At 31.6% G+C, this 17,919-nt stretch overlaps 2 protein-coding genes across 2 annotated transcripts; one reads left to right on the top strand and one right to left on the bottom strand.

Moving 5' to 3' along the window:
* Window positions 1-10: 10 nt before the first annotated feature.
* LOC111035724 lies at window positions 11-2,332 on the top strand. Its single transcript, XM_022317461.1, has 2 exons — window positions 11-828; window positions 903-2,332. Exons 1-2 carry the CDS (start codon window positions 206-208, stop codon window positions 1,114-1,116), a joined length of 837 nt encoding a protein of 278 aa, XP_022173153.1. The 5' UTR covers window positions 11-205; the 3' UTR covers window positions 1,117-2,332.
* Window positions 1,906-12,485, bottom strand: LOC111035725 (AN1-type zinc finger protein 6). The gene is made up of 6 exons (XM_022317462.1): window positions 12,182-12,485; window positions 10,369-10,426; window positions 7,694-7,816; window positions 3,988-4,314; window positions 3,787-3,922; window positions 1,906-2,902 (listed from the first exon to the last, which is right to left on the bottom strand). The coding sequence occupies exons 4-6, from the start codon at window positions 4,243-4,245 to the stop codon at window positions 2,754-2,756; spliced, it is 543 nt and encodes a 180-aa protein (XP_022173154.1). The 5' UTR covers window positions 4,246-4,314; window positions 7,694-7,816; window positions 10,369-10,426; window positions 12,182-12,485; the 3' UTR covers window positions 1,906-2,753.
* Window positions 12,486-17,919: the final 5,434 nt, after the last annotated feature.

Raw genomic sequence — 17,919 nt, forward strand, 5'->3', positions numbered from 1 at the left:
ATAATTCTTTTAACTTTTGGAATCTGTATTCTTTAGTATATTTTAACTATCTATGATGTACCCGTAACATTTATTCAATTTTCTGTTTGAATCCAAAATTTATTTAGGTCAATCTGGTACATGTCAAAAACAATTTGTGCAGCAATACAAAGGCAACAAGAAAAATGAATCTCCACTACAACGTCCATTGGAGAACATAAATGAAATGTTAAGCTGGATTAAAAAGAAGAAACGTCGTTTGTTTGATGAAATTTATACAAACCAAACACCTATACATGATATACAATCAATAAACAGTAAGAGTGATACACTCAGAGACCTGTCAAAAGAAAGTCTTAATTATGTAGGACTACCAAATTCATTTTATAATAGTACACTGAAAGTATTAGAGGAATACGTGAGGGATAAAAAACAAAAAAAGAGTAAATCAAACAATAATAACAATTGGATTAATATGGAATTGATGAGATACATATGTAATTTATTAAAAATGTCGCCTAAGGAAATGGATGATCTTTCAGTATCGTCAAACTCAGGTATTCGATTAGAACAAAGTATTTTGGAGATATCCAAAGCCAATTTGGAGTATCACAAAGACATTTTGAATTATATATCAAAGTGCTTGGACAGTAATCTAAGTGACATCAGTCAAGACCAGGCTTTAAGTTCGCCTCAGTATATCGGTTTGTTAGATAAGCTATATAAGCTTGCTGATTATTACGCAGAGAAGGCACAAGAAATGCAGAACATTTGCTTGGAGTCTCCTAGGGTCGAGATTAACACCTTGGATGAAGATGCCGTTGAACAAATTACAGAAGACAATCCTAGGTGAAGATATTTTCAATTAAACTTAGTTAAAATTATACAATGTAATCATTACTAATATATTTTACTTCTGGTAGTTTAACTTCGGAATTGTCTGTTGATGGAGCATATGTTTTGGATCATTTGCGTACACTATTAGAACAAAGAGGACTAATTTGTGCTGATAGAGAATGGCCTATTTTTGGAAATGATGACGAAGATGATAACAGAAGCTTAACGGATCAGCTTCTGGATATCAAACCACAAATTAAATCGAAGGATATTAAAGTAGAACGTTCTGAAAAAGGTTAGCTAATTACATTTATGAAGATGAAATAAAATTAATACAATACTGTTTGTCGCAAATGTTAGATTCCAAAAGTTAAAATTGACTTACTAAAATACCATTTCAAATGTATTGTATGTGTTGTGTATATTATTGATTGAATGAATAACCAAAAACTCTTAAAATTTAATAAATATTATTAATATTTTATGTTAAGGCCTAGAATAATAGGAGTTTCTTATCTAAATAGTGGCAACATATGTAAATAATGGGGCCTGAGCCCCCTCAGAATTTGCTAGAAGTTCCAGCAGCGTCGATACCACAAAGAAAAAATAAAAGAAGGCTATAATCTTCACAAATAATTTTTTCACGCTACGGCTATGAGTGGCAACAATTAATTATTGTCAAGATGTGAAGAACTAAACCATATTCATTTTAGTAACTAAGTGAATATTTTGGTAATAATAAATGTTTATCTTTTTTTAGATTTAAAAGTACTTGCAACTTAATAGGAAGTTACTGGGTCCAGAACAATCCATGTCTTGACAATTATACATGGTTTAGTATTTCAGTGTTCAAATAGAAAATGTATTAATACAATGAAATACATATCATTTAGATTTGTATATCTCATACAATAAAATTAAATGTATAAAAAAAAAATTCACTTTTATGATATAACCATTTCTGATCTATTTTTCTCTTTTTTTTATCCTTTTAATTTGTCATACATTGATATAATGATGCAGTTAAACAGTTAAACATAAAAATATTAATGAAAGCATAATATTACAGAAAGTAAAGAGGATAATATATCTCAACACTCAATCCATTACTTTATTTACATAGCTTAAAAATCTTTGTGTACTATCTAAACATGTCTTGTAAATATATTTACACAAGATTATTTTGCTCAAAAAAACTCCTTAATTTACAGAACATCATTATCTAAAATACAGAGAAAAATATAATATAGTTCGCGTAAATATATTTTTATATAATAATAATAATCATAATAATAATAATAATAAGTAAATCGAAAATAATTTCATACTTAAGTGGTTCCAACTAAATTAGTTTTTTTTTAAACGATTAATATTTTGTTTTATTTTTTATAATTAAAGATAATGAAAAAGAACATAAAATCATTTCTAAAATAGCTAATAACCAACTATATATAAAAACATGATGAGCACGACTTACAACAATTCTTGAAAACTATGGGAAGCAAAAAAAAAAAAATTAACAAGTGAAAAAAAATCTTACAATGTTTAAAGGATATAAATTTTTCATAAAACTAACCAACTAAATCCACGAAAATAAAAAGAAAAAAAACATTGATTTATATACATTTATCTATTGCACAGCGACTACGCTCTTCAAAAGTGTTAATAAAAATTTATAATGTTCTCCTCTTCCTTTGACAAATGGAAAAAAATGTGTCAATTGTGAATTTGAAAACAGGTAAGGCTTCAAAAATCATTAGAAAAATAAAATTACTATACCTTTAATTAAATTAAGAATGTACACTTTATGTTGTTATAAAACTACAGTGGAAGTTTATTTATATTTTAAATATATATATATATATAGATGCATATATTTTATTATATTGGTACATTCATTATTTTCATGCGCTTATTTAAGTGTTAAATTCAAAATATTAAATCTTCTGAATTTTTTCTCCAACAACTACTGGATTATTGCGCCTGATTTCTTGTGCTCCTAGCTCCCTGTAGTCAAATGAACAATTGTGTTTGTCGGAGTATCTGTGGATGCCGCAAAATAAGCCACCACAACGGCATTCAAAACCTATGAAATAAGAAAAAAACAATGGAATAAATTGATCTGTTTTTATAAGTTATAAAAAATGTATACATCAACTACTAATCAATATAAAGACAATATTTATATGCTGAAGGATTAAATTCAGATTGATTTTTTAGAAATAGGAATAAGAATCAAATGTGGTTCAGTTCATGTGAGAGAAAGGGTATTAGGAATTTAGGTGTAGAAATAAATTAGAAATATAAATATCAGTACTTTTTCTACATTTTCATGCCAGTTTTATAAAAACAAATTAATTAGATACATTAATTTTTATAAATTCCTAGTAGTTTAGACAAAATTTTAAAAGATAAAAATGTAAGCAAAATAACAGTTTTGTTTTCAAATTTTTGGGTGAAATTAACTTTTATTCCAGAAGTTTGTAGAATCTATACTCTGTTTAAGAGATCATGCCACGGCCCCCCATAAATCAGATCTTCTGCACATTGCCGTAAAACAACCTATCATTAAGACCATTTTGATTATAGTATGATGTCAAGTTGGAAAGCGCAGAAGAACCAATTGATGGCCGGGCCTTGGAGAGTTTTCTCACCAAACAGAGTATAATGATACATTTTTTTTTAAACTTTAATACACCTGTTGCCCCTAGTATCTACTTATCTGCTGTCATACAGATGACATATTTATTTATACCATTATACTAGGGGCTTTGCCCCCTGCTCGCTCGGCTTGCCAACCCCCACTTTTAACTCATAACTGTCATTTGTTTATTTTTTTTTAGTTGCCATACCAAATATATACACTGAAACATAAAAATTTCAATACTTTTTTGTTATGTTATAGATTTATATATATGTATGTATATATATATCAGAATGTTATAAATTTAATTAAAGCTTTATTTCTACCTGTAAGACCGACTTTTTTGCGGCACATGGCACATCGGTTTTTCTTTTTAGACTTGTCTTTATCATCATCGTCATCATTTTTACCATCGTCCATGAGACTGCTGTCATTAGAACTGCATGCCAAACCATTGTCCATCTTAAAAAAATTATATATTCAAAATTATATAACTATAGTTAATTTAATGGTGAATGGAAATTTACATCTTTTTTTGAGTCTGTGGGCAAAATAGGAGAGGCGGATACAGGTGGAATCTGCAGCACTGGTATGGTAGGTATGGCAGTCTCCATCATACTCTGAGCGGAGACTGAAGGTGGCGATGGAGCTGTTTGTGGTGGTGTCTGTTTCTTTTTCAGTGCTTCTTTATAGCACAGAGAGCAAAGACCATCTGTAGATGGGTTACCATAGAAGCCACATCCACCACGACACAAAGCCTGCATGGAATTGGATTCTCGCTCCATTGTATTAAGAAATTGTTGTATACCGTTTAATGATAATCTGAACGGCTTTTGATAGCCAACAGAAATTATCTACATAAAAAAAAAAATTAAAATCATGTAAACATTAGTTACTAAGTAAATATAAATAATTATATAATAAATCTATATCAATTTAATAATGCTAAAAATCACCAAGGAATATTTAAATTTCAAGCAATATCTTAAGATTTTAATATCAGTGTACTCTGAATAAAAGAAATATAAAATTATACAATATATTATAATATACAATTATTATAATTGTTCATGTTCAGTTAGTTGGTTACAATGTAAACAATACTATTAGTTATACAAACATACTATTTGATTTATAACACAGATACCTAATTCAAAAAATTTATTTTTCCATTCTTTCTAATGTTTCTCTTTAAATTATTTCAGCAATGATTCGATCACTTTACAAAACCCAGCATATAACCTGTTTTGTATAAATGTATTATATTTAGCTAGTTGAACCTTGAATTTCATGGAGAATACTAACATTATTAAAAATTAACAACATAACTAAGACACTTCAATTGTAAAAAATGTAATTGGAAAGAAAATATATCGATCATTGGAAAATGTATTACTATGAGATTGAACGCACCCCCAAAAACAAAATTTGTTGAACTTCAAATATGTCACCAATTTTACCCATAGGTTATTCAGCGATATCATTAAAATCAATAAATGGTGTGAGTGTTTTATATCCTTTTTGTTTTTACCACAAAACTTGCAATTATTCTAAAACTTAATTAAATATTTACCAAAAGTGATATGCTAAATGCTCATGCCACCGAATGAATACAAAATTGACAAACATGCGTTAGCTGCATTTATTAATGCATTAATTGTCAGTCATTAAATAATTTATTCATTTGAAATGAAGGAAAAAGAAGAAAGGTGGCTTGAAGAATTTTAATTTCGATAAAGGATAATTATAACCTATTTTTATAAAGGATTAAGTATTGCACATTAGTTGAAAAAAGGTACACACATTGTTCATTCTAAAAAGTTAATCTTTGATAAAATATCAAGAAAAAATTATTTTAAAATTGAAACTATGCTCTACGAATTTGACAACAAGGCAGAGTTTTATCCAATATTAGAACTATAAAATTATTAATTAGTCTAATCAAATATCCAATTTATACACAGTACTCACAACTTAACGTATATTTGTGATGCTCACGTGATTACGTGAAGACAAAGATAACCAATTCTATTGAAGCGTATTATACATTCTTATTACGTATTTACAGAAGAGTATGATACATTTTTATTACGTATTTATATTATTATGTTTAAGCGTCCTAAACTAGGTAATACAATACGTCCAAGGGGATTGAAAGTGGTTTCTGTCCGTTATTACAACACACGCGCAACATCACAATTTAGATGTTTATTATATTTTCAACGTACCGATTAATTTGGGGATGCGATAAGAATTCTGAAATTTATCAAAAAATTAAGTCTAAAATCAAGAAGAGTTTATCTTAAGTGATAAATTCAAATCTGTATTCAGAATTGATATCGTTCACTAGATCTCAACCGGTACGTAGGAAAGAAAATTCCAAATTATCTAAATATATGTTGCATGACGTGTTCGACAAAGACAAATCACTGCTTTAAACCTACTGAATTATGATCTATTTTATATCTTTAATAGTAAAATATGGATATTAAGCATGATTAAATATATTATATTTTTAAATATTTAACATGATTTAATATAGGAAAGTCATAAAAATTGATAGACACCCAGATACTATCTGTTATTATCGTTTATATACTCGGGTAATTCCAAAATTGTAGTAAAAATAGTAAATAGTGCTTACTGTATATAAGACTAAGTATTTGTTAAACAAATTTTATATTGATATGCAATAAAAATGAAACCTTCCAAGTATATACCAAACATATTATTAAAATTAAAATGATAATAATATACTCATAAATATAAATTATAGAGGAATAAACTCGGCGATATAACAGTTCTGAAATATTTTTTAATTTGGAAGTCTCCAGGGGATTTCCTCTCACCGGGTTAACTTACAGAAAAAATAACTGATAAATTTGTTGTAAGAATACTGAACATTTCACATTAAGTAATACTAGATACACACCAAGGGGTTGTCACGACTGGCGATTATTAATAGATATCAGTTTGTGTCCGACCCGTAATCAATTAATAATTTTACTATTCTATCAATAATTATCTTATTTATTGATTGAAATAAAAATAATAGGTAAATTATTGAAATTTCTGGAACACAATAAAAGCATACGGCTCTCATGAAAACTAGAATAAACTATAAGGTGATAGAAAACGGACGGACTGTCACCCACAGGTAGCGCTGCGGTCGCGCGTCAGTTGCTACTTTAACCTGTGGTTTAGTTCAATGATTGTGTATAAAAAATTAATAAATGATAATTATATGTTTTTATTTTTATTTAAGTTATTTAGAACCACGACCAGTATACAAATCATAATTCATAATAATATAGCTGGTACAATTATTCATTAATATCTTAATTGCATAATAAAATATGTATAAATAATTAAATTCCATTATCCTGTATCAATACAATAACAGCTCATAGGTAAAATGTTATATTTCAAAAATCACAATATTATAATATTATTAGTATCACAATACCTTAGAAGTTAAACATGGTATAAAGTCTATTAATATATTAGTCCAGTATTAATCAGATGAAATAACACAGATTTAATGTTAAATTTAATTATTTACATATTAGTCATCAACAATAGAATGCGGCGAAGTCGATGCTTTTTAGGACATGTACACCGTACAATAATGTATAGTATAACTTAGTTGTCTTTTTATTCAATTCATCATGGGTGCTACTATATACTTGTTAATGATTAGTTTTAAAATAACTATATTCACTGTATCTACCTATAAATTACAGTTTGTTTTTTTTATACTTTGCCATCCAAATTAATTGAATTGAAAAAGTTGGCCAGCTGGTTATATATAATATAAATGTCTTCGGCAGTAGTGGCAGAGCTGTGAACCATTTTTGGGGGAGTGAAGGGGCAAAAAATATTATATACCTCACTTTAAAATAGATGTTGATGACATTTTAACAATGTTAAATTATATTATATAAAAAGAAATAAACATACATTAAGCAAAATAATAAAAAGCGTCCGGGGGGGGGGGGTCTAATGTGCCTATTGATCCCCCATAAATATGCCACTGGTTTTAGGTAAAAGCTATGAATATTTAGGTAGGTATATAATATCATTAATATTTATATTATTATTATACAATATTAATATATAATAAATATAATTAAACTTTGGTGATTTTTTATAATTATTTACATATAATATCATAATATTTAAAAAATATAATAGTTAAATATAAGAAAGAAATTATGAAATTATAATATTTACCTTAAACGTCACGCAAGTGTAATTGATGATTGATTAATCACAGGTTGTGAAACAGACGAATAATATTGCATTATTACTTTGAAATGAATGTCACGAAAACATTGGTTCTTTGATGAAGAACATCTGAAAAAAAACAATTATTAGGAATTTTTATACAGATTATGGGTATCAGAAAATTGTAGTATTTTAAGTAATATTAATTTAGATATATTTTATGTAAATTAGATACTATTTTAAGTCTTATTTATTTTAAGTGGAAATTAAACACTTTAATATTTGGTGAGTTTGTAAGGAACTCAAATATACACAAAGACCTACAAATTTCAACTCTTCAAGACCATATCAAAATTTTGGCTGTGAGCTTCTTCGCATCCATCCACAAGTCAACAGGCTCAATGCACTACCACATCAACATCGGACCACTTCCACAAATCCGCCTCAAACAAGGACGCCCGCATGATTTAATTCCTCAAGAAACATTCTAACCCAAGGCTCTAACTATTGTTATCACCTAACTTAAAATTGTAATAATTTAATTATAGCGTTAAACACGCCAAAATGTATTACCTTTCCTACATCTGTAGGTATAGATAGTGAAAGCTAGAAGTACCTTATTGTAAATAACAATAAAAAAAAAATATTAGGTGAATAGGATGACAATAATAACAATAACTCAATAAATAGGGAATCAACTGTAAATTGTCTCCTGGGTTAGATAGAATTTTATTCATAAATTTAAACAGTTGTGTGGTGGAAATTTGTTAATCAATGAAAAGTACCTTAATATGCTCCAAACAAGCATTAATAGTTTAATTAATTAACAAAATATATTAATAATATTATGAATTCAATTTTAACTGTATAATATTTAGTTGTTTTAACTCCTTAAGTATACAACAATGATCAATATAGATTTAGTTATGTAAATTAGTATTTATCATAGAATATTTTAAAACATAACCACTTAAACCAGTTGTCCAAGTTAGGATTTGAGATAGAATTGTCGTATATTAAATGAGAAGACCTTGGCATGTCCTCTATCACGACAATTGTGATCAATACTTTATTTCCCTCTTTACCAATTTTGTGCATTTAAAAAATTATTTTAAATTTATTCACGAAAGAATCTACATTAATAAATTAATTTTTAAGATTTAAAATAGGCAGTAGGTACATCAAAATTAATATTTAAAAATAATTGTTACATACTAAACAAAGCGAACATTACACATAAGACAACTAAAGACAAAAATAGTGAAAAATACATAAGGGATAATAACATGAAACAAATTATAGGTATATAAATTGATAGTTACGTAGCCATATTTTCTAAATTATTAATGTCCAACAAATTTAGTTAAATTTCCAACAATTTCATACACATACTAAGAAACAAGATGTTTCACAGTATCAAATTCATGGAGTTACATGGAAGGGGGTACAGAGAACTCAGAACTGATCACGTCTCTCAAACTAATTATATATCAAAACGGCTTCAGTTATATTTTCATTTATTAAAACGACTATAAGGAAGTTATAAATTGAACATGGTAATTTTGTGCTTAAGTTAGTAGTATTATCCTGGTCATTGGGATTGGTTTATGTAGTTTAATAGGTGTGTAATATTTTTTTTTATTATAATAGTAATAATTATAGCTTTATAGTTCTTGGACACCATCCCATCTTAAAAAATCCTGGTTGTGCCACTGGTCTAAGATAGTATTTTCATACACATAAAATAAAAATGGTAATATTAAATACTAAAATATTATCCAGAACTTACATTCATATTCAATACTGAATATATTTAGAAATCAATGATTATGAATTATGATTACATATTTTAAGGGCTGTTATAACAATGTCCAGTTAAAGTTAACGGACACTTAACGGGGAAAATTCTGCCAGTAATAAAAATCTGCCGGTTAACGTTAACTAACACTTAACTGGGCATTGTAGAACCAACTTAGGTCTACCAATCTTTTGGAAGGTGAATACGTATCTACCAACCTCCTATACTACAACGAATAATGAAAAAAACTTAGGAATAATAATAATTTATCTAAATGGGGTCCAAAACTGATTTTTATATACAATTTGAAAATTATATTTTGTAAAATTAGTCACCTTATTATAATTATAACTTTTCCACTTATCAACTATGGATTACCTATTTAGGGAAGGGGGACTGGTTGAAATGGTGATTTTATTAACAAGTGACATCAAAGAAACTCTCAAGCCTTGAGGAATTGTTAGATTTTGATACTTATTTTTTTATTATGAAAGAATAAGATGTTCAACAGACAGCATAGAACTCTTGATTTTCTAATTTATTTTAAAGAATGGTAAAACATAATTTGTAAAAAAAAAAACTAAAAAATTGAAAAACTAAGTCCAAGGCAGGCTGTAGAATATGTCTCTCTATTAATTTAACGATAACCTATCAAATTAGATGGATTCTACAGGACAGGGCTATTATTTTTGAAATGTTATTTTTTAGGACACAATTACGTTATTAAAACCAGCTGCCTTAAAAAAAAGTAAAGTAAGACAGAATCATTGAATATATTACACATTAAGTTAAAAACAAATCATTTAACTATATAACTATTTAATTATAAACATTAATATTAGGTAGATACAGTAACTAAATTAAAAATCCTTCAAATACTTACTTTCTCCTAAAGTTGAAATCAATCAAAATATCACTGATGACGTAGTAAGACTTGTTATCTGAAAGAATAATACAAATAACCTTTGAACATTTTTTCTTTAATCAAACTACTTATCAATTAGATAGGAAAGGCCCGAGTGACACAGAAATATAAAACAAAATCTATAACGAATATTGTTTTTGGTTTACACAGTAAGATAACACACAATAAATAATAATGTATTCCATACACACAACAATTTAGTATATACCCACACCGTAATATTTTAACATAATAATATTATATTTAACGACGCACCAGCTTAGGTATCCATCGCTATTGTACTGTATAATATTATAATTATATGTTTTGCCGCTAGAGAGTTTTTGCGTGGCTCTAGACGAAACGAAAATCAACAAAACTCTAAAGAGACGGTTCTACGGGAGAAAAACAAATTGTAAGCCTAATTTCGTCGAACGAAAATCCGTGATATGGCCGAGATAAACCCGTGCAATTCACTCTCGACTACGACGGTATGGAACAATAACCATTATTACGCACGTTTATAATAACCTTTATGCAATCGACGTGATTACACCACAAACACACACTCACGCACAGGCACGCCGTGTGTTCTTTGTTTAATCATCTTTGTTTCCATCTGTCATTGGTCACTCGTAACGCAACACACACACACGGAAGTCGTTGTTAACGGGATAATCGATTGGGAAAACAAAAATTTCAATCGTTTCGGCTGTCCCGGAGATTATCACGACCCCGCGATCGGCGGGGGGGTTAGTGGCGAGTGGCCGCGACCACAACCGTCGTCCACAGCCATACACACGACGATCGCACTAAACGCGAACGTCAGAGAATAATAATTATCATCACCGTCACGTCAACATCGGGTCCAACTACCGTTGTAGTCGCTCGACAATGTGATAAGTGTGTGCGCTAAAAATCGAGAAAACAAAAAACGATGAGCTCACTGCATACAAACACGGTGGCAGCAGAAGATCGCGCGGGGACTTTGACGTCTTAAAAATACACGGCAAAGCAATAATTGCGACGTCGACGACTTGAGAGGAAACAGTCGCGAGCCAATTGACAGTGTACCCACACACAGACACGGCGGCGGACGACACGCACTTCCTAGTTGCGTTTGATATTTTATTTAGAACAATGATAATGATAATGTATTGCAGCAGGCAGGTGTCCGTCGCGGACGAGGAACAGCCGTCGACGGGGTTAGCGGATCACGAACGGTTCCGCGGTCAAATCGCCGTGAACACAAAATCTGTTCGTCGCTATGATAATAGCGGACACCGCGGTGACTACGCAGCCATCGGGCGCTTTTAACCTAATTTGCATAGCATCAACACCGTCAACAACCTACCCGCGGCCAAGAGTGGGCGCCGCGGTGAAGGGGCGGAGGTGGGGGAGGGGCTGGAAGTGAAATTTTCTTCGTTGTTTTCCGGACGGAAAAAAACGGGTTCCAATCGAAAAACCACCGACGAGACAACGTCATGATGATATCTTTAGGGAACAGGACAAACGACAACAATAACGAGTACGGCGACAATGGATTTATTTATGTGGACCGTCAAGGACGTGCGGCGTAGTGAGTTGGCCTCGCCACCGCCGCCGCCTCCACCGTCGTCGTATGGGCGACGCACCAAAAAAGGTCGAATTTTCCGCAGAAAAAACTACGGTTTACTGGACGGAAAACTGAGACAAAGGACTGGCGTTAGTCGACGTTAAAATGGCGACACCCAGGAAAAAAAATTAAATATGTCCGCCAGCGCGGCGCCATGCGCGTACGTGTAATACTCACCGATTTCTTCCTGTCCGCCAAGCCCGTACGACGTAAAACGTTTTTGCACTGTTCTCACTCGACGACGAGTAAATTTACTTTATGATGGAAACAACAACAAAAAAAAAAAAGAGACACTTGCGACGATTCCGCCTGCCGAAACGACTGTTCGGAGCGAGTGCGCACGGCGGAGAGTAACGCGGCGATACGTATAGCACTGTAGCGTCGAACGGGGAGCGGAGAAAAAAAACTATGTGTACATATATATATCACCGCGGAGCCACGCAACACTCGTCGAACTCGTCGGGCGAAATGACGACAAATCAGAAACGCGTATGATATCAGTGGTATGGCGAACGGCGGACGGGACGACGACTTGCACACGCACAATAGAAGGATGCGCGGCCTAGCGTGCGCAAACGCGCGATGACTCGTCGTTTTCCGGGGTGGGGAGCAGCAAGCGCGCCACCAGTGCGGCCGCGGACGGGGAATAAATCGCGTTGTCCATTTGCACACACCACACGCGTGTTCACAGGCGACTGGTGGTGGCAGTGGTGACTCGTGTTGTTCAAGAGGAGAACAATATTACAATACATTAATACAAAGCTAACTATATAGGAACTAAGTGCTGTAGTAGTGTAGTCAGTACTCCACATTTCTACAAGTTACGACTAGTCGACAACGGCTATGATGAGATAGGGAGAAATAAATAAACGGGACGGGAAACACTAAATGGCCTTGGAGGAGATGATAAACTGATGTGGCCTTTACATTACTATTTATTTATTATTATTAACTATTTAGCTGCTAGTGCACATTCACACATTGTGTGTGTCGACGGCCGACGCACACTCGTGCCATAATCCGTATGCGTGTGTGAAGACGATCGCCCGCAGCATACGAGTACGACAGTCGTTCGCCAACCAACCGGCAACGAGGCGTTTTTTACAATTTTTTTTTTTTGCGTCGTGACGTTTTCGTCTATTCAAGGGCCGAGCAAAAACTCAAAAAACTGCACACTTCATATTATATGAATGATTTCCCACAAATCGCAACGTTCTGATAGTATGAGTCAAACACTCACGCCCACACACGTCATTATCCTGACAAAAAATCCAAAATAAATTAATGAACAAGGCGTGGGGGATGCACGGGATCGATGAATAAAACTTAATTAATTAAAAATAAATGTTTTCATCTCTTCGTCTTGGCCCAAAACCGATATCATGAAACACATTTTAAAAACACTACGTCAAAGCCATTGATATTTAACTTATGTTCAAACACGAGTATCATTATCAATGGTCAAATTACGACGTATCGATTAATCATAATATAATGTGATATATATACATGTATATATATATGTACACTATGCACGTGTGACATCATTACTCGCGGCGTCACACGGCGGCTTTGTTCATTTGTTGTTGTTATTGTTGTAGTAGTAGTGGTAGTAGTACTCGTAATAATAGTAGTAGTGTTAGTAGTGCTGGTTACTACCCATATATAAACCGCGCCGGTTCGTTTCCGCGGTACACGCACACACTTATACCGTTGCAGTATATTAATGCGTTTGGTCTTTTCCTGGTACTGCTGCTGATCTCGTCCGGTTTTTTGCCGACCCGCGCCGTGACGTCACAAGAACTCGATTCACATTTTTGCGCTGGTGTGTGTGAAGGGCAAGGGCGCGCATCAGGCTGCGACGAAGTGCGAACTGCGGAAGCGTGCGCCGATGCGCAGTGGCGGTTGGACTACGCCGCGGCCGTTGTCGTCGTCGTCTTGCATTCGTGACTCGTGCGGTGGCGTCGGCGAATTTTAAAAATAAAACGACCGTGTCCGGTGGTCATCGTCACGAGTGCGTCTCTCCGGCGAGGGAAACATAAATAATATATAAAAATTTCGTCACGACAAAGACCGCGAATGAACAATAATAACGCATTAACGCGCAGCAGTCTGCGTACAAACGGAAAATATTGCGTTATTTATACCTACGACGTTTTTTATTACTCTACATCGAGCTCGTAGTATTTTTTTAGCTTTTTTTCATATACATTTTATTGTTCTCTTGTCCCCGCACATTTGCGATGTGCGCGTTTTTAAATAATTGTTCGTAGAATGACCATTGTGCATTGACCATACGACGATTCCTGCGACGTTCGAGTTACTGTGGTCTCTTTTTTTGTAATTGTTCAGTTTTTTTTCCGAACGACGAAATCTCAAGATCCATCAATCCGTTTTTTTTGTTCATTAAACCCTAGAAACTTTTTACATTAATTGTCGAGCCGTAATAGTTTGGACTAATGGCTAATAAAAAAAAACAAAAAAACCCTAGAAACACTGCAAATAGAAAAAATACCATTTAGAATATCGAAATGCATCATTTATAATTATAATTTGACTATATATTTTGAATTAACGACGCGGATAGTTGTAAAAGTTTACCTACCGTGCTATAGACCTCTAGTGTAGTATGAGTATTGACTATTGAGTAGTACCAGTACGACCTTCTCCGTTGAGGCACAGATTTCATATAATCTGTGGTTGAGGCGTTGTTGTTTTATGCTGTAGTTTGAATGTTTGATTAAACTTTGACTATATTTTACAGTTTAAGCGTTATTTCAATGAATTTCCAGAGAGAACCCGGTTTTATTTTTTTGAAAAATAAATGTTTTTAATAATATAGACATTATACAATGAGTACCTGCTGTAGCAAATAAATTATTTACGTATCTATTAACATTGATTTTAAAATACCTATACAATAGAATAGTATATATAGTATATTATAAAATCAATGTTATTAGTAATTTGTATATTTTATTCATTATTATTTCTTATAATTCAGATCAATAAAAATTGTAAATAAAATTATAATTATCTAGTCATTTTTTATTAAAAGGACGCTTCACCCACGTGTGTTGTCTTACTAGTGCGTAATATTGTAAATGTATGCTCAGCATTTCACGTTTAGCTTTGTTGGTTGAAAAAATAGAATGAATCAACCTATTATGAAACTTAAAGTGAAGAACATAATCGGTGTTCGTATGTCGGTATTTTACGATGATTCCGTTTTTAAACAAGTTATGTATCAATTATCAGTTTTTTCAATTTTCGTTATTTTATAAACCAACATACACAGTGAATATTCTACTATTAAATGTTATAAAATAGGTGGTTTTACTCTAGTTTTTAAACCAATGAAGCTAAAAGTTAACTGCTGAGCGTAAATTTGCTGTAACGCATTATGACCAGGACAACAAATTCCGGTGTAACGTCCTCTTAATTTTTTGGGAGTGCAAGTAGTAGTTTTCCTTATTGAGAAAATTTAGGCTTTATTTTATTTGTGTGTGTAGCACTGTAGCGTTTTCCATAAATTGAGTCAATTAGTAGGACCAAAGCCCTCCAACAACTTATTACAACAACTCTTATAAGAAAAATAAGATTAGAAGTGGTAAACTGGTAACTGTCAGCTGATAAAATTAAACTAGCCCAACGCCCAAATTCAACAAAGAACAGGTCTGTGAGGTACCTACCTAGACAGAAATAACAAAATACTATGTAAAAAACACATATCTAGTAAAAACTAATTATATCAATAATTAAAATTATTGGTAGGTACTAATAACTTTTTTTGACCTAATGTACGGTTTCAATGCAGAGTTACAACAACGGAACAGCACGGCATCCAAACGCTGCATGAAAAACGTACCTTACCTAAACTTGTTTTTGTGATTTTTTACTTTTTTGTATAACCTAACTGTTATTTGATTGGCCATACGAAATTCTAAAAAAAAAAATATAATTTTATACATTTTATTCTACTTTGATATACATAAAACATGTTCTATATTACATTTGTTCACATATTATATAATTAATTGTATGACTCAGGTACGGGGCTACCTAATTAGGACACTTGAATAATTGATTTCAATATCTGATTAGAAAATGATAACTATAATATCTATTAAAATATGACGTACCTAATAGCTATATTATTTTAATGTTTTTTTTCCGTCTGACAACAAATTATTAGATAAGGTCGTAATTAGTAGGATACTCAATAACAGGCGCAAATTGCAGGGAGGCTAAGCCCTCCGCGGTCCCTCACTCCCTCCCAAAATATCCCATTAGCCCCCCCCCCCAAAAATACAGTTTTATTTTAATAGTGTGTGATGATGCCTCTCCACTCACATTGATGTTAAAAATTTTAGCCCCTCAAAACCAAAAAATGTTTCTCCATCTTCTTTTTAAATTTCAACATTATAAATACATAATGGAGCCATTAATAATATTTCTGTTAGGATTTCATGTCTTCATTACACCATATTTTAGTTTTCTTAACGCTTTCTTAACATAAGATATTATTTTATTGGGTCTGGGTGTTGTTCGTGTATGGTGACTGCCAACTGGCAACACTAACAGCCAATCATTTTTATCAAACTAAAAAAAATGTACTAGTTAATAGGTACATCTAAAATAATAAATTGTCAAAAATTAATTATTACTAATTTTGAGCGAAGGAGAATTTATTTTGATTAAACTTAAAGGCCCAAGCCAGTGGCTGTGAAACAGGTGGTTAGGGAGTATGAAAGGGATAGATCCCTTATAACTTTTTTTTATGTTTTAGATCTGATAACTGTACATTATATATTTAATAATCAAATTGCCCATGTTAAAAAATCAGCTATACTCCCTTCCTCCTTACAAAATCATTTCACCGCCACCACCACTGGTAGAGTTTTAAACACAGTCAGTAGGGGATTGACTGACCGAATCCCATTGCTTCCCGTCAACCTTTCACATTAACCCCTGAACAGTTGTTTTTTTTCCGTAACAAGCATGAGTATAAGTATAAATAATAAAAATACTACAATAACATTATGATGACAAGACAATCAAATAAATAGTAACGGATATAAATGTAAATATAATAATATTATTAATTAAGATAAATGTAGCATTGGGCCACACCTTCTGATTGCGCGTTTATCTTTTTTGGAGCATATGTTTGTGAGTTTGAGGTTGTACATTTTTTAAAATTCAACATTCAACATTTTTATTTCTACATAGAAATTGCCAGAAAAAATGTTGTTTGAATTGTTTGTAATATGATATTACAAATTTAATGTATGCTACAATTAATGTAAAAATTGTGTTTTGTAATGACTTCAAACTGTATCAAAAATAGTATTTTTTTTTTAGCGTTTACTAGTTATTGAATTATATGCATTACATTAAAATAATTAACTGATATATTAAGAGAATGCTAAACCAATAACGAGGTATAGTCAATATTGAATATATAATTTGTCATGGGTATGCTACATAAATGCTTAATCTGTCTTACAGGCATCTTACATTCATACCAAATTTGGGTTAAGTAAAACCAATTTTCTGTTTGTTTGAACATAATCAAACTTAAAAGTAATAATATTTAGAGCATCTCATAAGATTTTAATGAACTGTAAATTTTAAAGTGAACATTGAGACGTTTAAAATTGTATTATTTTACATAACTAACTTATTAATTCACTTTAAATTTTAAAATTAAAATATTATTAAAAGCTAATGAGTCACCTTAGATAATATTCTTTCATTTAGTTTGTCAAAATGCACAGGTTATATAAATTATTAGTTGATCATACACATTTACATATCACAATATGTAATTGTGGTTGATACTTGATCCCTTCTGAGTTATGAGTGTTATGACTATTGTTTGAATAAATAACTATTAAGTATCTAATAATTTT

The sequence above is a fragment of the Myzus persicae genome, unplaced genomic scaffold (genome assembly GCF_001856785.1).
Source record: "Myzus persicae strain clone G006 unplaced genomic scaffold, MPER_G0061.0, whole genome shotgun sequence".
Lineage (NCBI taxonomy): Eukaryota > Metazoa > Arthropoda > Insecta > Hemiptera > Aphididae > Myzus > Myzus persicae.

Bases quoted from the DNA above. Each gene is read 5' to 3' on its own strand.
- LOC111035725 (XM_022317462.1), bottom strand. From the start codon at position 4,245: ATGGAGCGAGAATCCAATTCCATGCAGGCTTTGTGTCGTGGTGGATGT. The intron at 3,923-3,987 runs GTAAATTTCCAT...AATTTTTTTAAG, and splicing joins CCACAGACTCAAAAAAAGAT to ATGGACAATGGTTTGGCATG. The intron at 2,903-3,786 runs GTAGAAATAAAG...CTTATTTCATAG, and splicing joins CAAAAAAGTCGGTCTTACAG to GTTTTGAATGCCGTTGTGGT.
- LOC111035724 (XM_022317461.1), top strand. From the start codon at position 206: ATGTTAAGCTGGATTAAAAAGAAGAAACGTCGTTTGTTTGATGAAATT. The intron at 829-902 runs GTGAAGATATTT...TACTTCTGGTAG, and splicing joins ATTACAGAAGACAATCCTAG to TTTAACTTCGGAATTGTCTG.